Genomic DNA, 18,533 nt, shown 5'->3' on the forward strand with positions numbered 1-18,533 from the left:
GTAACAATTCTTCTAACTTGGGGAGAGGGGGAGAAAAGGACAACCAAATTACAGTAAAGTCTAATTCATAAATTGAGTTTTTAGATCTGAGAGAGATCTCAGGCGATGATCTTATCCTATCTCCTCATTTTACAGCTGAAAATTATTTTTATTTGTTAAAAAAGGAGGGACTTCCCTAGTGGCACAGTGGTTAAGAATCTGCCTGCCAATGCAAGGGACACGGGTTCGATTCCTGGTCCGGGAAGATCCCACATGCTGCAGAGCAACTAAGCCCGTGTGCCACAACTACTGAGCCCGCGTGCCACAACTACTGAAGCCCAAGCACCTAGAGCCCGTGCTTGACAACAGAGAAGCCACCACATTGAGAGGCCTGTGTGCCGCAATGAGGAGTAGCCCCCACTCACCGCAACTAGAAAAAGCCCACGCACAGCAATGAAGACCCAAGGAAGCCAAAAATAAAAATAAATTAAAAAAAAAAAAGGAAAGAAGTTCCAACAATTCAAAACAGAGTTTCTATCACCTAAACTTGCTTCTCCCAGTACAAAATAAACAATAAATCCATCATTTTAAGATAGGTCCCTTTCTATGAAACATATGAATTATGCAAAAAGGAACACTAAAAGTCCAACAATGTCAGATTACTTCGGAGTAACAATCCTGGAATGCAGTATTTTAATTAGAAAATTAAAGTTTTACCTTGCTTGATAGAGGGACTAAATAATGACATAGCATCTTCTTCATGTGATAACACTGTTACACTAGATGGCACATCTTCTACCTGCATACAATATTACATATTAGACTGAAATACATATTTTACCAATAATAAAATATACCAACTATTGAGTAGCTATGTATCAAGCATTCTGCTGGGTGTAGTACAGACATCAATAACTCTCACAACTAACCTATATGATAAGGAAGTAGTACACTCATTTTACAGACAAAAAATAGTTCTAAAGATAACGCAGGAAATACAGCTGATAAGTAGTGGAGCTGGGATTTCAACCTAAATCTGCCCAATTCCGAAGTCCATGTTCTTTCTACAATACCTACTGCCTTCCCAGATACTACTGTTTTCACATTTACAGAAGAACAAAATGTCAAGTACCTGGCACACAGTAAGGCTAAATAAAACTTTGTGAAATGAATTCTTTGTATTAAACATATTATTGGGTCCTTTTTGTAACTTTACAGTTTTCTTACAGCTTTCAAGTTCCAATTTTGAATTTACGGCAAAATTCTTATCTAGCAGAGTTATCTTAATAGATTTCTCTGTCCTTAATAGATCCTCAAATATTTGATTTTTAAAATTTTAATCAAGTAAGTATTTGTACCTCTCACACTTTATTCTCAAAACATTTTACTTTCAGGGGCACTATAGATTCTTGATTCACATATTCAAAATATCATGTATTTTATAAACTCAGTGATGTGCATTTTACTGCATTTTTGAAAACTGGTAATTCACTTACAGCATAGTTTAACTCAAAATCAAAACAGTTCATCTACCTAAATGTCCTGATTTCAATATAACAGAAATTAATGCACTCTTTCTCCAACCTCAAAACTTTTACAACAAACAATAAAGATCTTTTCATTATCAGAGACCAGCTGTAATTGCAACCCCATACAAGCTCTTAAATTGTGTACAATGTGCCTGATTTACCTATTTTTTAAAAATGTTTTTTTAAGTTAAAATGATAAATTTTTTTCCCTCAAATACAAGTGTGGTACTATATGCAGAGCTACAGATCACTGACACTTTGGTGTACTTTGATTTCTCTTACCTTGTGTTTTTTTCCAGCTTCTCTCTCATTATTTTGTCTATCTTTCTTATCAGGAAAAAGGAATTCCTCATCTCCTTCAACAAATGCATATGGATCAATTTTAGGTTCTTGTTCTGAATCAGATGCTATTGCTGAAAGATACTGATTTTTAATTTGATATTGCTGCACTAATTCATCAGAAACTTTTAAAGGTTTTTTACATTGCACCATTAACCTGCATAAAAAAATAAAAACGGAAAATTAATCTTCTCCATAAAAGTATAACAAATTTCCAAAATGACTTAAGTATCATAAACTTTTTAGAATTATTAAAAAAAAACATTTAAAGATGATCTAATTTGCAATCCTTCATTTTACAAATGAAAAAACTGAGGCATAGAAAGGTTATGTGATTTACCGAAGTATCAAATTTAGCAATAGAGAAATGGAGCTAAAATCCTGGTCTCATAGTCTTTCCACCAAAATGTGCTGTCTTTTGGTTATCCACTCTGTTCCCAAGTCCTCAATTGCATTAACTTGTCCAAATCCATTCACTTGAATGGGATTCAAATCTAAACTGTTCCAGCACAGAAACTCTCAAAATGTGGGCTATACAGTGAGACACTACTTTTATACAATTTATACCTTTATACAATGAAAGTGATTATCCTTTTCCTACTGCCATGAGTGGATATATTTTAAGTTTAAAAAACTTAAGAGAATGACTTGTGTTTCATAAAAATAACATTATTACCATAAATCCAGCAAAACATTTTACAGCGTCAAACAGAGTTTCGGCTCAAGTATCTCAGAGGTTTTTACTAATCACATTGGAAAATCAATTATTAGTCTTTTTGGTTCCACATGGTGAATGATAAATATGTTTATACTCTCCTAAAATATCCAATAAAATGACAAAGGACAACAGAACAGGCGAGAAGACAACACTGAAGTTAGAAAGATGAACTATTGGAAAGAGACCAGAGAAAGGTGAATTCTAAGGCTTAGAGAGGGAAGACAAAAGAAGCTGATCTGCACCACAGAACCCTCGAAATCATCAGGACTTTTACATCTCCGAAGGCCAAGGTGCTTGGTGAGTGGGAATAGAGAAATGATTCATTTTTGGTTTGTGTATGACACTTTTAGACTCCCAAATTCATGTTCTCTATGGTTTGCAAAGCTGAGATTCCCATGCTGCCGTAATAATGGCAGCCAGGCTTCTAGTCAGATAATGCTCAAAATCCTGCAATGACTATTTTACCCTGAGTAAAAAACAAAGTCCTTATAATATCCTACCAAAGCTTTCCATGATGTCTCCTCTTTTCCCCTCCAACTTCATCTTCTATTTTTCTACTCTTCCCTCTCTTACTCTTCTTCCAAGGTCTTCCTTGATATTCCTCAAACAGGTCAGACACACTTCTGGCTGTTCTCTTTGTCTGGAACATTCTTCCTCCAAATATCTGTATGGCCAACTCCCTCACTTCCTTCAAGTCTTTGTTTAAATGTCACCTTATCTACGAGATCTTATTTAAAATTGCAATATGTCCACTGCCTCAACATTGATCTCCCTTACCGGGCTCTGTTTTTCCCTCCATAGCATTTATCTCTTAATATACTATATAATGTGCTTATGTTCATGGTTGTCTGTCACTTCCACTAGACTATAAGCCTCTAAATGTCAGGGATCTTATCTTTATTTACTGAACTATCCCAAATGCCTAGAAGAGTGCCTGGCACATAATAGGTGTCAATAAATACCTGCTAGGTTAATACATGAAATCTAAAAGCCACACAGGATTGAGATACTGTGTTTGCGTTAATAATTCTAAAATACAGTATGTTGTACTTGGAAATAAATCATCTTTATTCATTAGGAAGTGATACTGCTGCCGCTACTTGCCTGTCCTGAGTATCAGGACAAAACAATCATACGAGAAGTAAGGTTTGGAATCAATAAAGGTATTTGCTAGTTTATAAATTCTTTGAATGACAGAGGTATCGTATCTTGTTAATCTATTCACCCATGTCCAGCACGAGAAGCACTCTATACCCTATAAACTAAGGTTGAAACAGAGGTCATCAAAAGAATAACTGACATTTTCTAAACATGCTATCCAATATGATATATGTCACTGTTATTTCAATGTGCCTCAGATTTATTCCCAAACTAAAATCCCAAGTCTACAAAAACTTTCTTCCATAGGAACACAGTGCTAACATAACTGTCAATGAGCTATATTCTACAATTATCTGTGAGAATAGTCCTGGTCTATAAATGAATAAGAATTTATTTCTTAGAAGAAGCTTTGTACCTCACCATATTAGACCCTAAATGTTTCCTGAATTGTCTATCAGATACCAATGTGAATCTTTTCAAAATAGCGTTTCTATCTACTTTGACATGTATTTTCTTATTTAATACTTAAAATAACATCATTAAAATAGGAACCAGAGGGTGTGCTCTCTTTGATATGAAAATTATATTGAAAGAAATGGTCACATGGTGGCAGATTTAGGGCTGGAAAGATTTTAAGTATGCCAATTCACATAACCATTCATAGGCGGAAAGTTTAAGAGCCTACCCCCCTCAACCCCAGTCACTAAGCTGAAAGACTACTCTGTGTTGAGGTGAATAAAACAACTGTTTTTCATATAAAGTTGTCCTCTAGCAGAAGCATGAAAACTGCCACACTCTTTATGCAAGTAGTTGCTAAGCTAGTAGGCAGTAACATTAAAAGGAAAAATCCTACTGCACAGGGCTCTACTAGGAATAAAAATGAGTAAACCAAATGCAATACCTAAAGACAACTTTTTGTTATTTTATTGAATGGTTCTCACAGACAATGGGATATGCAAAGAATTTAAATGAAGTCAATAATATCAAGAGTATCTTCACAATAAATTAAAAATATAAATTATTTACATTACACATCCTTCTATTTTTAAAACTGATAAAAATAGAAATTAAAATTGCTATTTTTTTAAGAGATGCCAGATTAAAAACTCAAGTTAGCATTTCTTCACTCTCCAATTATATAGTATACATACACTTTTTGTGAATAGGAACAACACACCCCTCCTTTTCTAAAAGGAACTTTCACATATAGCCAAATAGTTAACTACAGAGATAGTTTCAATCAAATATAAAGCTAAATACAGACAAACTGGAAAAGAATGATTAGGTACAGCCATGAACAGGAAGCTTTGCAATGCCCATAGCAAACTGAAATTACTTTTATATTATTCATTAACTATATCTCCTTCCTCTCACTGTGACAAAGTTACATACTATCCTAAAATGTACTTGTAGAGAATTTAACATGGCCTATAGCATATGCTTTTATGCCTTTATTCAATAAAAATTCTTCTAGACAAGGTGTGACAATATTTTAGAATTGGCAATTACAGGAGATAAGCTACAGTTCAGGAAATGTTAATGAAGAAATGAATTCAATAAATCTCAAAAAATTTTAATAGTAACTTTTCCAGTACCATCTCCAATATTCATAACCAATCCTTAAACTGAGTCAAGCTAGCTGTCAAAAGTATAGCTTTATTGCATTCAAATAAGATATCAAATAAAGAAGACTTAAAGAAAAAAAATCTTAAAAAGAAAAAAATCTTAAAAGGTCTAGAATACAATAAATCAAAACAAGTTTATTTCATCATAGACTTCTTTCTATGAAACAAAAAATTAGAAACTATCTTTTAGAGATCAAATAATGCATTATATAACTAGATACATACAATAAAAATCTGGTATATACATATTATATACAAGGTAAGAGCTAATTCTATTGAGGGATATTATGGTTAAGATATCATGATGTATTTTTTATACTGAATAAGACATAATAAGAACTATGCTCCAGTACAGTTCTTTGTTCAGGGTTTAGAAAGGTTCCTTCTGAATCAAGAGTTACAGACTGTTTTAGGCTGGCACAAATTCTATTAAAACTAAGTGCTAGACCCTTGAAAAAATATATTTAAAAACAACTATAATGTTTCTTGGCAGAAATTTTGCTTTCTTTAAAACTTACAAGGTCTTAAGCCACTAATCTAAAATAGATGTTATCATTAACTAATAAAGAAACTAAAAATAATTAGAAGCAAAAAGAAAATAAAGATATTTGCTACAGATGTGTATATCTTGTGTGGGAGATATGCTATGCTCCACCCCCAACCTCTCTCTCCCCTCCAAATAAATTCTAACAAATTAGAAAAGGAATTTTGCTTTAAAGTAGCTGCTAAAAAATTTGGCATCGACTGCTGCACATGAAGTCTAAGAATAAAGGAAATGCTTAGAAATGATGAAGAAATTACTCTGCACTAGTTAAGCAGCCACCACCATCTAAAACTGAAAAAGGGTACCTCTTTTTGTTTATCTACCTATTATGAAAGCCTAGTGCTCACCCCTTAAAACCAATCAATGGAAAACTTCATTTATTTATGCCAAATGGAAACTGAGTTGTCACTTAACATAAATAAAACAAAGGTCTAAACTTCTCCTCCATAATTTTCTAAAAAGGCACACATCTGTAGAAGTCAACTACTATAAAGAAACCATTTTTAAATTTCTACTGATGCATTCTTGTCCCTCTGTATTATGTATCTAATTGGCCATAAAGTTCTTTAGTCTACTCCACAACATCTATAAAATCCCTCCATCCCTACCATGTCTTTCTAATTTCCTAATGAGGCCCCTATATCACCTTATAAATAATATTTTGCCACTCCATTATATAGCCCTATCCCACTCTTTAGGTCTCATTTCTCACCATAACACAGCAAACCACTAAGGAGCACCCTATAATCTATCCATACAAAACTACATAAAGCTTCTGATCTCCATAAATGAATTATTCTCCACTCTGGCTCTGCATCCCTACTGTATCTTATCTATATAGCTGTATCAGAGAATTTAATACTATTTTCCATTAGACTACAATTTCATTTAGGGCCAGGATCCAAATCTACTTTATACCCCAACAGTGCCTTACAGTATCTTGTATATTATAGAAATTTCAGTTCTATTCAAACTGAAAAAGTGTATCTTTGAGGAGTATGAATTAAAAAAGAAAGATAATCTTCCTAAGAAAGGAGAAAGAATATAGGAGTTGCAACAGCCCTCTAATTAACCTCATTAAAATTAACTGCTATATATTTAAAAACATTTTCAAAACTCAAAGCATGGAAAAAGATAATAGAAATTTACAATGACTGGGTAACACAAATTCACAAATTTTTTAATATAAAACAAACCAGGTTTTTGAATGGATTACTCTTATTACCAGAAATATGTTTGATCATATTATATCTTAAAAATACAGAATGCTTCTACAAAGAATTTAAGATTGTTTAAATGACACTAAGAAAGCGTAATAGTAATTTTTAGAATTTTTTTTTTTTTTTTTTTTTTTTTTTTTTTTTTGGCGGTATGCGGGCCTCTCACTGTTGTGGCCTCTCCCGTTGCGGAGCACAGGCTCCGGATGCGCAGGCCCAGCGGCCATGGCTCACGGGCCCAGCCGCTCCGCGGCATATGGGATCCTCCCAGACCGGGGCACGAACCCGTATCCCCTGCATCGGCAGGCGGACTCTCAACCACTGCGCCACCAGGGAGGCCCTAGAATTTATTTTTAATGACAAGGAACATCATCTGACTTTGTCAACTGGCTTTGCCAACTTGCTATAAGGAGATGACTGAGCCTCATGATATCCCATCTCAACTAATATTAAGAGCAGGTACTTGAATTAGTAAGTTATTCCAACAAGATCTTTTTAACTATGAGAAAAAATAACTTTTCTTTTAGCATAACATGAACACTGAAGACCATGCCAGGTATTTTACTGTGGTTTGGGGGAGACTAAAGCAGTATGGGAGAGAGCTCCCTAGTGAAACTTAATCATTAAACATGTTTGGCATATCTAATTTAATAACTTTTAACAGAAACTTGAACTCTAGAGTAAGTTATTTGTAACATTAAAGCACCTCAACATTACTAACATTTTGGGCTGGAAAATTCCTTGTTGTGGGGGACAGGCCTATACACTGTAAGATATTTAGCAGCATTCCTGGCCTCTACCTACCAGATGTCAGTAGCACACGCCCAGTTGTGACAACCAAAATGTCTCTAGTCACTGCCAAATGTCACCTGGGGGTGGGGGGATGGGAGGCGGCCAGAAACTGCTCCAATTGAGAACTACTGCCAGTAACTTCAGGAAGATAGAATAAAATCATCTAGATGATTAAAACGTAAGACCAAAACTTCTAACCTATCAAGTATAAAACAGGTGTATTCCACAAATATTTCTCAGTTCATACAGCAGCGAGGACTCTGATGGTTGACCTTCTGTGATATCTACCCTATTCTAATCTAGTATTACAATACGAAAACAAGGATTCTATCTACAAGTAATTTGTGACACAACACACATTTTAGTAACTAGCATAACCAAAACTGTATTCATATTCAACTTTAAAAACAAAAAATCCTCTATTCAATCTTTTATGTCTTCTTTTATGAGGTAGAAAAAGATGGTGACCAGGAACAGGCAGAGGCATGTATTTTCCTTAATTTACGTAATCATGACCCAGAACCATTCTACTCTGCATGTTACCTTTCTACATTATGCTTCTTTCTCATTCTTATTCAATGAGAAAAATGCCGAAGTAATTTTAGAACCGACTCTTAAGGTTAAACTGTATTAACTTCCAAGAGACTTTCATTTCACTTACGGATGCTCATGCACACAAGCAGCCAATACACTAAATAGTTATGGCTAGAATTCTTAAACCTAATGAATATAATATGTCCATAAAAACTCACTCTTAAAGTTCTTAAAACTGAAAATATTTACATCACTACATTTTTACATACATTAAATAAGAAAATATAACACCTAGAAAGAAATGTTTTAAAATCATAAAGTAATCTAGGATCATATTGTCATTTCATTCATCCAATATCTGCTGAATGTCTATGTGCCCAGGATTGTTTTGGGAAGGCGCGCGCGCGTGCGTGCGTGCATGTAAGTTGGAACAACACAGTAGTGCACAAGACCAAGTCCTTGCCCTCATAGAGCTTACATTCTAATAGGGAAGAGACCATTAACAAATATATAATTTCAGATAACTATATATATGGAGAAAATGAAAGTAGTACACAGGATAGGTTGTGACTTGGGGATTAAAGAGAGGTCACAGTTTAGGTACTGTGGTCAAGGAAATACCTCCTGAGAAGGTAACTTTTGAGTTCAACTGAAGAGTAAGGGGCGAGGTATTCCTCCCACCCCGTAATGCAATTCTAAAGGCCATGAAGAATGACCTTAACTTTTTTGAAGGAATAGCAAGAAAGCTGGTGTGGTTAAATCAGGAAGCAAACAGGAGACCAGTAAATACAAGTAAAGAACTAGGTATGCAGGAGATTGTGTAGAACCTTACAGATGAGGGAAAGAGTATGGATTTTATTCTAAATATAAAGGGAAACTACTGAAGAGTTTTAAGCAAATGAGTAACATTATATTTAACTTACAATGATCACTCTGACTGCTGTATACAGACTATATAAAGAGAAGTATAGAATCAAGGAGACCAACAGTTTCAGGAAAGAGTTGAAGTTAGCTTGGATTTTTATATTACATCCAGCACAGATAAGATTAAGATCTTTTAAGCCTTGTTTCCAAGACATCATTTGCTTTCAAGAAATCTGCTAATTTATTAACTAAGTTAGTCGTCTTCCATGATCATAAGGGTATTCTCAAGTCCCTCAATTTCAAGTCCAGATTAATTTTAATTTTAAAAAAAGTCATACTAGAATGCCTTTAAGATTCAAAGTGCTAGATGAAGCACATGGGTTTGTCTACTAAAATAATAACCAAGGAATTTTAAAAGAAAATATATCTCTAACAGTAGGGAAAATGAGAAAGAAGCTATAAATAGATCAGGAATTTTACTTAGTCTCAGGGAAGCTCAAAATCAATGAAACACAGCAGAGAAAGTTCATGGCTTACAATATGCAAGAGGGGGCTAAGGGCAAACTATATAAACAACAGGAGAGCCAAACTGCCTAAAAACCAGAGAAAATCTGGACTTACATCTCTAGACAGAAATGAAAAAAAGCTGAAAAAGGAGAAACAAAGTGTTCCTATTTTTTTATAACCATTTTAAAAATTGAAGTATAGTTTATTTACAATGTTGTGTGTTTCAGGTGTACAGCAAAGTGATTGGGTTTTGTGTGTATGTGTGTATATATATTCTTTTTCAGATTCTTTTCCATTATAGGTTATTACAAGCTATTGTAATATAGTTCCCAGTGCTACACAGCAGGTCCTTGTTGTTTATCTATTTTATATATAGTGGCGTGTATACGTTAATCCCAAACTCCTAATTTATCCCCCTGCCCCTGCCCCCCAGTCCTGAAAGGCTTCCTTTTCTAAGAAAAATGAATAAACTATCTGGTGAAGGCATAAGATCCTTTTTATCCTGGAAGTTTAGGTACAAGGCCTCCCCTCCTAAACATCCCCTACCCCATTACCATAAAGCAAAGTTTCTGGAACTGATACACAGTTCATTCTAAAATATTTGTTGAGTGAGTTAAGTCCTGCCAATCAATAAGGCTCTGCCTTTATACACAAAATTTCCAATCAGCTCATCTATTCATTCCCTCATTCTAAAATGTATAAGATCAAATGATAAGAAGAAATATGATGAGAATCAGTATAGTAAAGAAAAAGACCAAAATAAAGTAATTCTAAAGGAAAAAAAGTTGCAGGACATTAAACAAGGGGTTGTTATTTAAAAAAAAAGTTTAGAAATTAAAAAAACATGAGAAACAAATATTAAGACTTTAAGAAAAGGGCTAGAAGCTGAGGAATCCCCTCAGGAAAAAAAGATGGAAAATGAGAGAAAATACACAAGTTCAACATCTGAATTCTAGAGGTTCTGCAGAGAATGGGGGAAAAAAATGGATATATTTTCCAAGAAAAGAGAAACTTCCCAGTGACGGGACAAAAAAGACTTCAAATTGAACCAGCCCTCCTCAAAAGTTCAGTACAAGTCATGAATAAAAAACCACTATGTATACACATATTCTTGTGAAATTTCAACATTCTAAGCTAAAGACCCGAAAAGTTTTAGAGACTGATAGAGAAGGAAATGTAATCTTTGCAAACTACTTGGCCTTGCATTGATAAATAGGTAGACAGTTTTAATGAATATAACGGTAAAATGAATATAATGGTTGGTTGACTTTCACCTTTAAAAAAACACTGTAACTGATTCACTTTGCTTTACACCTGAAACTAACACAACATTGTAAACTATAGTCCAATAAAAATTTTAAAAAACCCCACTATAGATAAAAATGCAAAAAGCTTGTGGGACAGATAATAAATATAATCAGAACAACACAGAAAGTAAAGGGAGACCTGAAAAAAACCCTATTTCTGCCCCAAAGTATGTCATACATATTGTGGACAAAGGCGGCAAACCACAGAACAGAGGAAGATATCTGTAGCACAGATAACTAATACAAGATTGATAGCCAGAATATACAAAGAATAATTAGGAAGAAAAGAAAAAAAAAATGGACTAAAAATGATATCCGAGGCACATAAAATTATTATAAGATTAATAACCGAACATGAGTAGAATAAATCAGGAAAAAAAAGAAACGAAAATAGACTAAAACATATGATATACAGGCCTGTAAACACTTTAAGTGATGCTTAACCTCACTAGGAATCTGTAAAACATAGTAAGACAATAATAGGCCATTCTGCATGCAGATTAGCCAAATTAAAAGTCGAATAATACCAAGTACTGAGGAAAATGTAGAACAGCTATTCCCATATTCTGCTGGTTGATGAGGGTGTAAATTAGTATAGTTTGGAGAGTACTTGGCAACAACCCTTCATGTTGAATATCGACATACCCCATGGCCCAGCAATTCCACTTTTTGCTGTATTCCCTAGAGGAATTCTTATATATATATATATATATATATATATTTATATATATATATATATATATATATATATATATATATACGTATACAAGGAAATGTGTACAAAAAAGTTCACTGCTACATCCTTTGTGAAAAATTGAAAATAACCAACATGTCCATCTCAAGAGAGTAGATAAATTATGGCATATTCATTACAAAGAAATACTAGAGAGCAAGTAAAATGAATTAACTAGAGCTACATGTATAAAAACATGTATACAAATGATAAATACCAAATTCAGGACAGTGGAAGGAAGAATGGAGGAAGAAAAATAGTACACAGGGGTTCTAACTGTACGTAAAATTCTTAAGTTTGCTGATGGATAAATGTTATTATTTTCTCCACTTTTTTGTGACTAAAATATTTCGTAACAAAGAGGTCCCCTGAGGAGAAAACACAGTAAAGAAATTATGCAAAATTAATACTCAAATACTCAAAGGATTTATTATTGTAAATCCTACCCTGAAACCATTCTGGAGTCCTACTATTAAGAACCTACATCATTTCCACCCTTAAATTATAATAGTGACTATTAAAAAAAATACATACTCTGTAACTGATGTTACACTTTCCTGTCCAAAAGGTCCAACTGGATCATCCTTGAATTTATCACTTGCAAGTTGAGGTGGTAAAAACTCTAAATCTTTTTTCTTTGGGAACTTGTAATACTTCCAGGCTATATTAGCTTCATCTTCTTCCAAGTGTACTGCTGCACCAACATATATTGTAGGTTCTACAGCTTCCTGGAACTGAGCTGGGAAAGACTGGGATAAACTGTCTATCCTGTCTTCAATTGGTTTAGAAGGAACCAAGGGATCCGGTGTTGGCATTTGATAAAAATGTTGACTTTGAGGAGTTGAAGGTGTTTTAGTCACTCCTTCATCAACCACATCACATGGGTGAGGACTAAGTGGGGGTGGTTGAGGTGAATTTGCCATTTCAGTGCCATGCATCTGAGGAGTCTTTGCTACATCATTAGTTCGGATGTTTGAAAATCTCACTTGACTGTCTGGAGCAGAGATCACAAGTCTTTGGCTGGCTGAATCTGTGTCCATGCCAACATCATCGCTAACAGATACACGATGGTGAAAAGGAGTCAAGGGGCGTTTTTGTGGTTTTTCACTCTTTTCTTGCTTTTCATTGGTCTTGTGCTTCGGAAGTACTGGTTGTTGCTGACTTAAAGTTGGTGCCTGTCCTTGTTGTCCAGGATTTCTTGGTTTGAGACTTTTGTGCCTGAAAAGTTAAAAGAAAGGTTTATTTATAGTATAACTATTATATCAGAGTATACAAGTTAACGGCATTAGAAATTTTGGATGTCATTTGTTTTTCACACATAATCCTAAAAGTAAAATTATTTGAATTTACATAGAAAAAAAAATACTTTGTTCAGTGGCCTAAGACTAAGAGCATGCAGAAAGCTTCATAAAAGCCAACCTCCCATCCTCATTTAACATGTGATCAGATAGCCAAAGATGATCTGCCTTACATAATCTAAATATCTTAGTATCTGAATAAATACAGAGATAAGATTCTAGTTATTTTGATATAAAAAGGTACAAAATGTCCTCAAATTTATTCATTTATGAATGTACCTGATATTTTATCATTAGTAATTGTTATAAATCAATGTCAACAGCTTGGCTGAGCTCAGTCATCATCTACGATCCTACAGCAACCAGCTAGGAAACTTACTCTATTGGACTGAAGTTAGATCAATCAAGATTGTAGTTATATCCATCCGGATAGTTCTGGAATTGACTGGTTGATGTCCCATACCATACCTACCTTCGTTCTCCCAAGGCTTACCAATACAGAAAGAATAAGCTGACTGGAAAGGAAAAAGAAAAGGAAGTACCTAAAAGAATTTATTCCTCATGATGTGAAGCAATTCTAAATTGAAGAATTTAAAACTATATACCTTAAAATCTAATAATTTTATTCAAAGTTTAAGATTTCTTTCAGTGCAGTAAAAATACTGTGCACTTGGAGATTTCCAAACTCAACTGATATTAATGTATATAAAATATTTTTTAAGGGCTTCCCTGGTGGCGCAGTGGTTGGGAGTCTGCCTGCCGATGCAGGGGACGTGGGTTCGTGCCCCGGTCCGGGAGGATCCCGCGTGCCGCGGGGCGGCTGGGCCCGTGGGCCGTGGCCGCTGGGCCTGCGCGTCCGGAGCCTGTGCTCCGCGACGGGAGAGCCCACAACGGTGAGAGGCCCGCGTACCGCAAAAAAAAAAAAAAAAAAAAAAATATTTTTTAAGTAAAAAACTAGAAAAAAAATTTGCAGGGATTTGGAGTTAAAGCATTAAGTATTCATTAGGTTTTTTTGGTTTGTTTTCTTTTTACAGTATACTTTATTCATGGTTTTGTTATATCAGAGGTAACTTGAAAGACTATTAAAAAGCAGTGGCAGGCACTTTTTCAAAGAACCCTCTCTACTGAGGGAACATGCTGAGACACCCTTTTGTACACAGCCTGGGACCTCTTATTGTACATGAGGGGAAAAAAAGCATGAAAGTTATCAAAGAAAACTGCAGTTATGTCAAAAGGACACAAGAGAAATCCATCATTACTCTGACACCAAAACCAAAGACATCATAAGAAAAGGAAATCACAGAACAATATTCCTTAAGAACACAGATGTAAGTCATTAACAAAATGAGCAAATGAGTAATATATAAACTGAGAATACATCATAACCAAATGGAATTTGTCCCACGAATGTAAGGTGTAACATTCACAAGAAAAAAACCAGTACTATTCATCACATAACAGAATAAAACAGAAAACCACATTATCTCAATAAATATAGAAAAACAGGACAAAATTCAACACCTATTCATATAAAAAGACTCAGCAAGCAAGTATCAGAACTTAGTCCAATGAAGGACGTCTATGAAAAACTACAACTAACATCATACTTAATGATGGAAGACTAAATATTTTCTCCCTAAGACTAGGAACAAAGCAAGAATATTAACTCTCAACATTTCTTTTCAACAATTTTATTGAAAGTTTTAGCCAATGCAATAAGTCAAGAAAAAAAAAAGAGATCAGAGATTTCAAAAGAAGAAGAAACACTGTCTTTATTCATAGTAAACACGATTAGAACTTTACAATGGAGGCATCAGGCTGATCACCACTTTCTTAGTTTTAACATTAAAAGTGGGATAACTGGGCATATGTCTCTTCTGATGTGACATCATACAAAGCAACACAGCACTGCCTATGTAGTATTCTCATCAAAAATATTAAACCTGAACTTAATTAAGCCTCTAGATCAGCAGTGTCCAAATAACTTTCTGTGATGATAGAAATGTTCTATATGTGGCTACTGAGAACTAGAAATGTGACTTGTGCAATGGAGGGGCTAAATTTTTAATTTTATTTAAATCCAGTTACTTTGAATTTAAATAGCCACAGGGACTTCCCTGGCGGTCCAGTGGTTAAGACCCCGTACTTCCACTGCAGGGGGCATGAGTTCGATCTCTGGTCCAGGAACTAAGATCCTACATGCCGAGTGGTGTGGCCAAGTAAATAAATAAATTTAAATAGTTACTAGTGGTTACAAACATAGCTAGTATTAGAGGACATGGCTCTAGAGCTACCTTCCATTTACAGAAATGCAAGGGATAAAAGAAGTTAAATGACACCAGAAGAACAAGTTAAGATACATGACAAATTGAGAAAATCCATAATGTGGGACATTCTATAGAACAACTGACCTAGTTTCTCCAACCAAGTCAATGTCATAAAAGGAGGAAGAGGATTAAAAGAGAGACCTGGAAAACTTAACAATCAAATGTCTACTCCTTGTTTGAATCCTAGTCAAACCAACCAACTACAAAAAGATATTTCTGAGACATATCTGTAGAAGGTATCAGATGATACCAATAAACTACTGTTCCTTTTATCAGGTGTGATAATGGCATTATAGCTACGTAAGAAAATATTAACACTTTTTAGAGCTGCATACTGAGGTAGGAGTGGAATGACGGTATTTAAGATTTGCTCTAAAACTCTTCAGCAAGAGTGCAGCACAGGTGGCTGGCCAACTAAAGCAGTACACCTCAACAGTATCATGGGGTGCTATGAGCTTCAGAGAAAAAAGAGAGTGGGGCTATATGTGCTAACAAGGAAAGGCACCCAGGGTAACTGTGTTTCAAAAACAGCACGTTGAAGAACAGCATACAAAGCATGATTCCATTTGTAGAAAAGAAAACAGGCAGGCAGATCTGCATACATGCGTAACAGGGAGAACCTGTCATTTTAAGTTGTATATTCGTGTGCATTATTTAAATTTTTAATTAGCACTTAAAAAAATTTAATAAAGTTATTGGTCATTAAAAAAACAAACAGTAGGTTCTATCCAATGTAAGAATAACCCCTTTTCTAACCAACCCCTCTTCGAATAGTTTCAATGACAAGGACCACATTACCTTATGAGGAAATGCAGCTCCTCCAGTTGTTAGAAAATAATATATTCACTAGAAACTCGTCTTTTCTATATCATTTATATATATGTGTATATGTATATATTTTTTCCTATATCCAGACATTAGTCCTATTTTGAACTCTATTTCTAAAGCTGTGCTGTCCAAGAATGGTATCCCAAAGTCACATGTGGCTAACTAGGCACTCAAAACGTGGAGAGTACAAACTGAGATGTGCTGTTAAGTATAAAATATCCACCAATTTTTAAAGGCATTTATGAAAGAAAGAATGTCAACTATCTCTTCTAATCTGTTTTTTTTAAGGTTATTTTATGACATATAGTTTTTTGTTTTTTTAATTTATTTTTGGCTGCGTTGGGTCTTTGTTGCTGTGTGCGGGCTTCCTCTAGTCGCGGCAAGTGGGGGCTACTCTTCATTGCGGCGCACAGGGTTCCCATCGTGGTGGCTTCTTTTGTTGCGGAGCACAGGCTCTAGGCACGTGGGCTTCAGTAGTTGCGGCACGTGGGCTCAGTAGTTGTGGCTCACGGGCTCTAGAGCGTAGGCTTGGTAGCTGTGGCGCATGGGCTTAGGTGCTCCCCGGCATGTGGGATCTTCCTGGACCAAGGCTCGAACCCATGTCCCCTGCGTTTTTGGCAGGCAGATTCTTAACCACTGTGTCACCAGGGAAGTCCTCTAATCTGTTTTTGGCTTTGGAAAATATAGTTGATTTCTATAAAAGTATTTTATTCATGTTAATTTGTACTGGCTTATGTTATTTTTTAAATAAATTAAGCACTGCTTTAAAATTTCCCTAAAATGATATAAATAAGACGTGACCCACATAAATAAAAGCATGTTCGGATACCCTATAATTTTTAAGAGTGTAAATGAGTTTTGAAACCAAAAGTTTAAGAATTCATCAAGTTATGCAAGGCACTAAGGAAAAACACAGTCTCCAATAATCTGAGGTGAGCTACCTGGTTACATTCCAAGTATACAAGGGATGGGAAAAGTAAACAGTAAACAGCCATACATTCCTTTGTCCTTCCATAAGGCAAAGAAACTATTAATTTGGGCTATATACAAATAGCAATGGCTCTCCAAAACTTTGGTAACATTAAATCATAGTTCCTTTCTTGTATATAGACCTTTTTCTAAAAGCTAGTCTTCTTTAGAGACAACTGAATTTCATACTAGAAGTCAACCAAGGTGGATAATCTTTCTAAAAAAGAAGTGGTCCTGAAAGTATCACAGAGTGATTCCTTTAATTATTTTTCCTATTAATTGAAGTTCCTAGTATTTTGGTGTTAATATCTAAAATTTATTGTATTGCTTTCTACTTATACAGCTTGCTAAGTGCTAATTTTCTTATGAACATTCCACCAGACTAAAGCCTAATATCCATAAATGTGCAGTTTTTAATCTCACTAACAACTGAAAAATGCCAATTAGAACAATTTTATGCTTTTCACTTACTATAATGGGAAAAAAATAATTTTAAGGACAGTTCTCAGATCAGTGAAAGCGTAAGAAAAACCAGCACACTTATATGCAAGAAGTGGGAGTGAAACTGGTAGAAGCTTTCTGAAGTCACAAAGTATTTAAATAGCCCCCTTGCCCACAACTCTATCACATCACCCACCTGATTTTATTTACTTCTTAGCACTCACCACTCTTAAATTTTAAAAGGATTAAGAATTTTTTTTGAAAACTAATTATCTGCCCCACTCCCCTTAGCATGCAGGCTTCACAACAGCAGGAGCCTTGTTCACTAATGTATCCTGAGCCTTGGACATTGTCTATCACAGAGTGTCCAAAAAAAAAAAATCTAATAAATAACTAATAGTCACAAAAGTATTATTTTTTAAAAAGTAAACACAAACAAAAAAACCTTTGGAAACAACCTATTTGTCCATCAAACCCAGAATGATTAAATACACTATGGTACTTCCATTCAGTGGAATGCCAAGAAGTTTTTTTAAAACAATAAAGCAGATCCACAAGTAACTAGAATGGAGAGACCTAAGGCACATGAAGTGAAAAAATAAACTGCTAAATACATCTGTATTATGTTTATGTGTTGGGAGGAAAAACACATATACACACAATATTACAGAGAAAAGCATGGAAGGATAATACCTAATTGGCAAATAGTTACTTCTAGGGAGAGAGAGTAGGAATTGGAAAGAGAGTGGTCAAGCAGTACTTCAGCTTTATTTGTATAATTTAAATTCCTTAAAATCACATAAATATCATGCAAACTGCTTATATTTATGCAATTTTTTTTTCAAATCAATTTCTAAGAGAAGGGTCCAGTCCTATCTTTC

General features: G+C 34.7%; 1 protein-coding gene across 1 annotated transcript in view; it reads right to left on the reverse strand.

Annotated features, from left to right (window-relative positions):
* Positions 1-18,533, reverse strand: part of MED13 (mediator complex subunit 13) — a 93,849-nt gene that overhangs the window by 41,374 nt on the left and 33,942 nt on the right. The window contains exons 9-11 of the mRNA XM_082603166.1: positions 12,324-13,007; positions 1,791-2,004; positions 697-778 (exon numbers count right to left, since the gene is read on the reverse strand). Coding sequence (XP_082459292.1) covers positions 697-778; positions 1,791-2,004; positions 12,324-13,007 — 980 coding nt within the window. The remainder of the gene's footprint in view (positions 1-696; positions 779-1,790; positions 2,005-12,323; positions 13,008-18,533) is intronic.

This window comes from Mesoplodon mirus (genome assembly GCF_964341445.2).
Source record: "Mesoplodon mirus genome assembly, chromosome: 18".
Taxonomy (NCBI): domain Eukaryota; kingdom Metazoa; phylum Chordata; class Mammalia; order Artiodactyla; family Ziphiidae; genus Mesoplodon; species Mesoplodon mirus.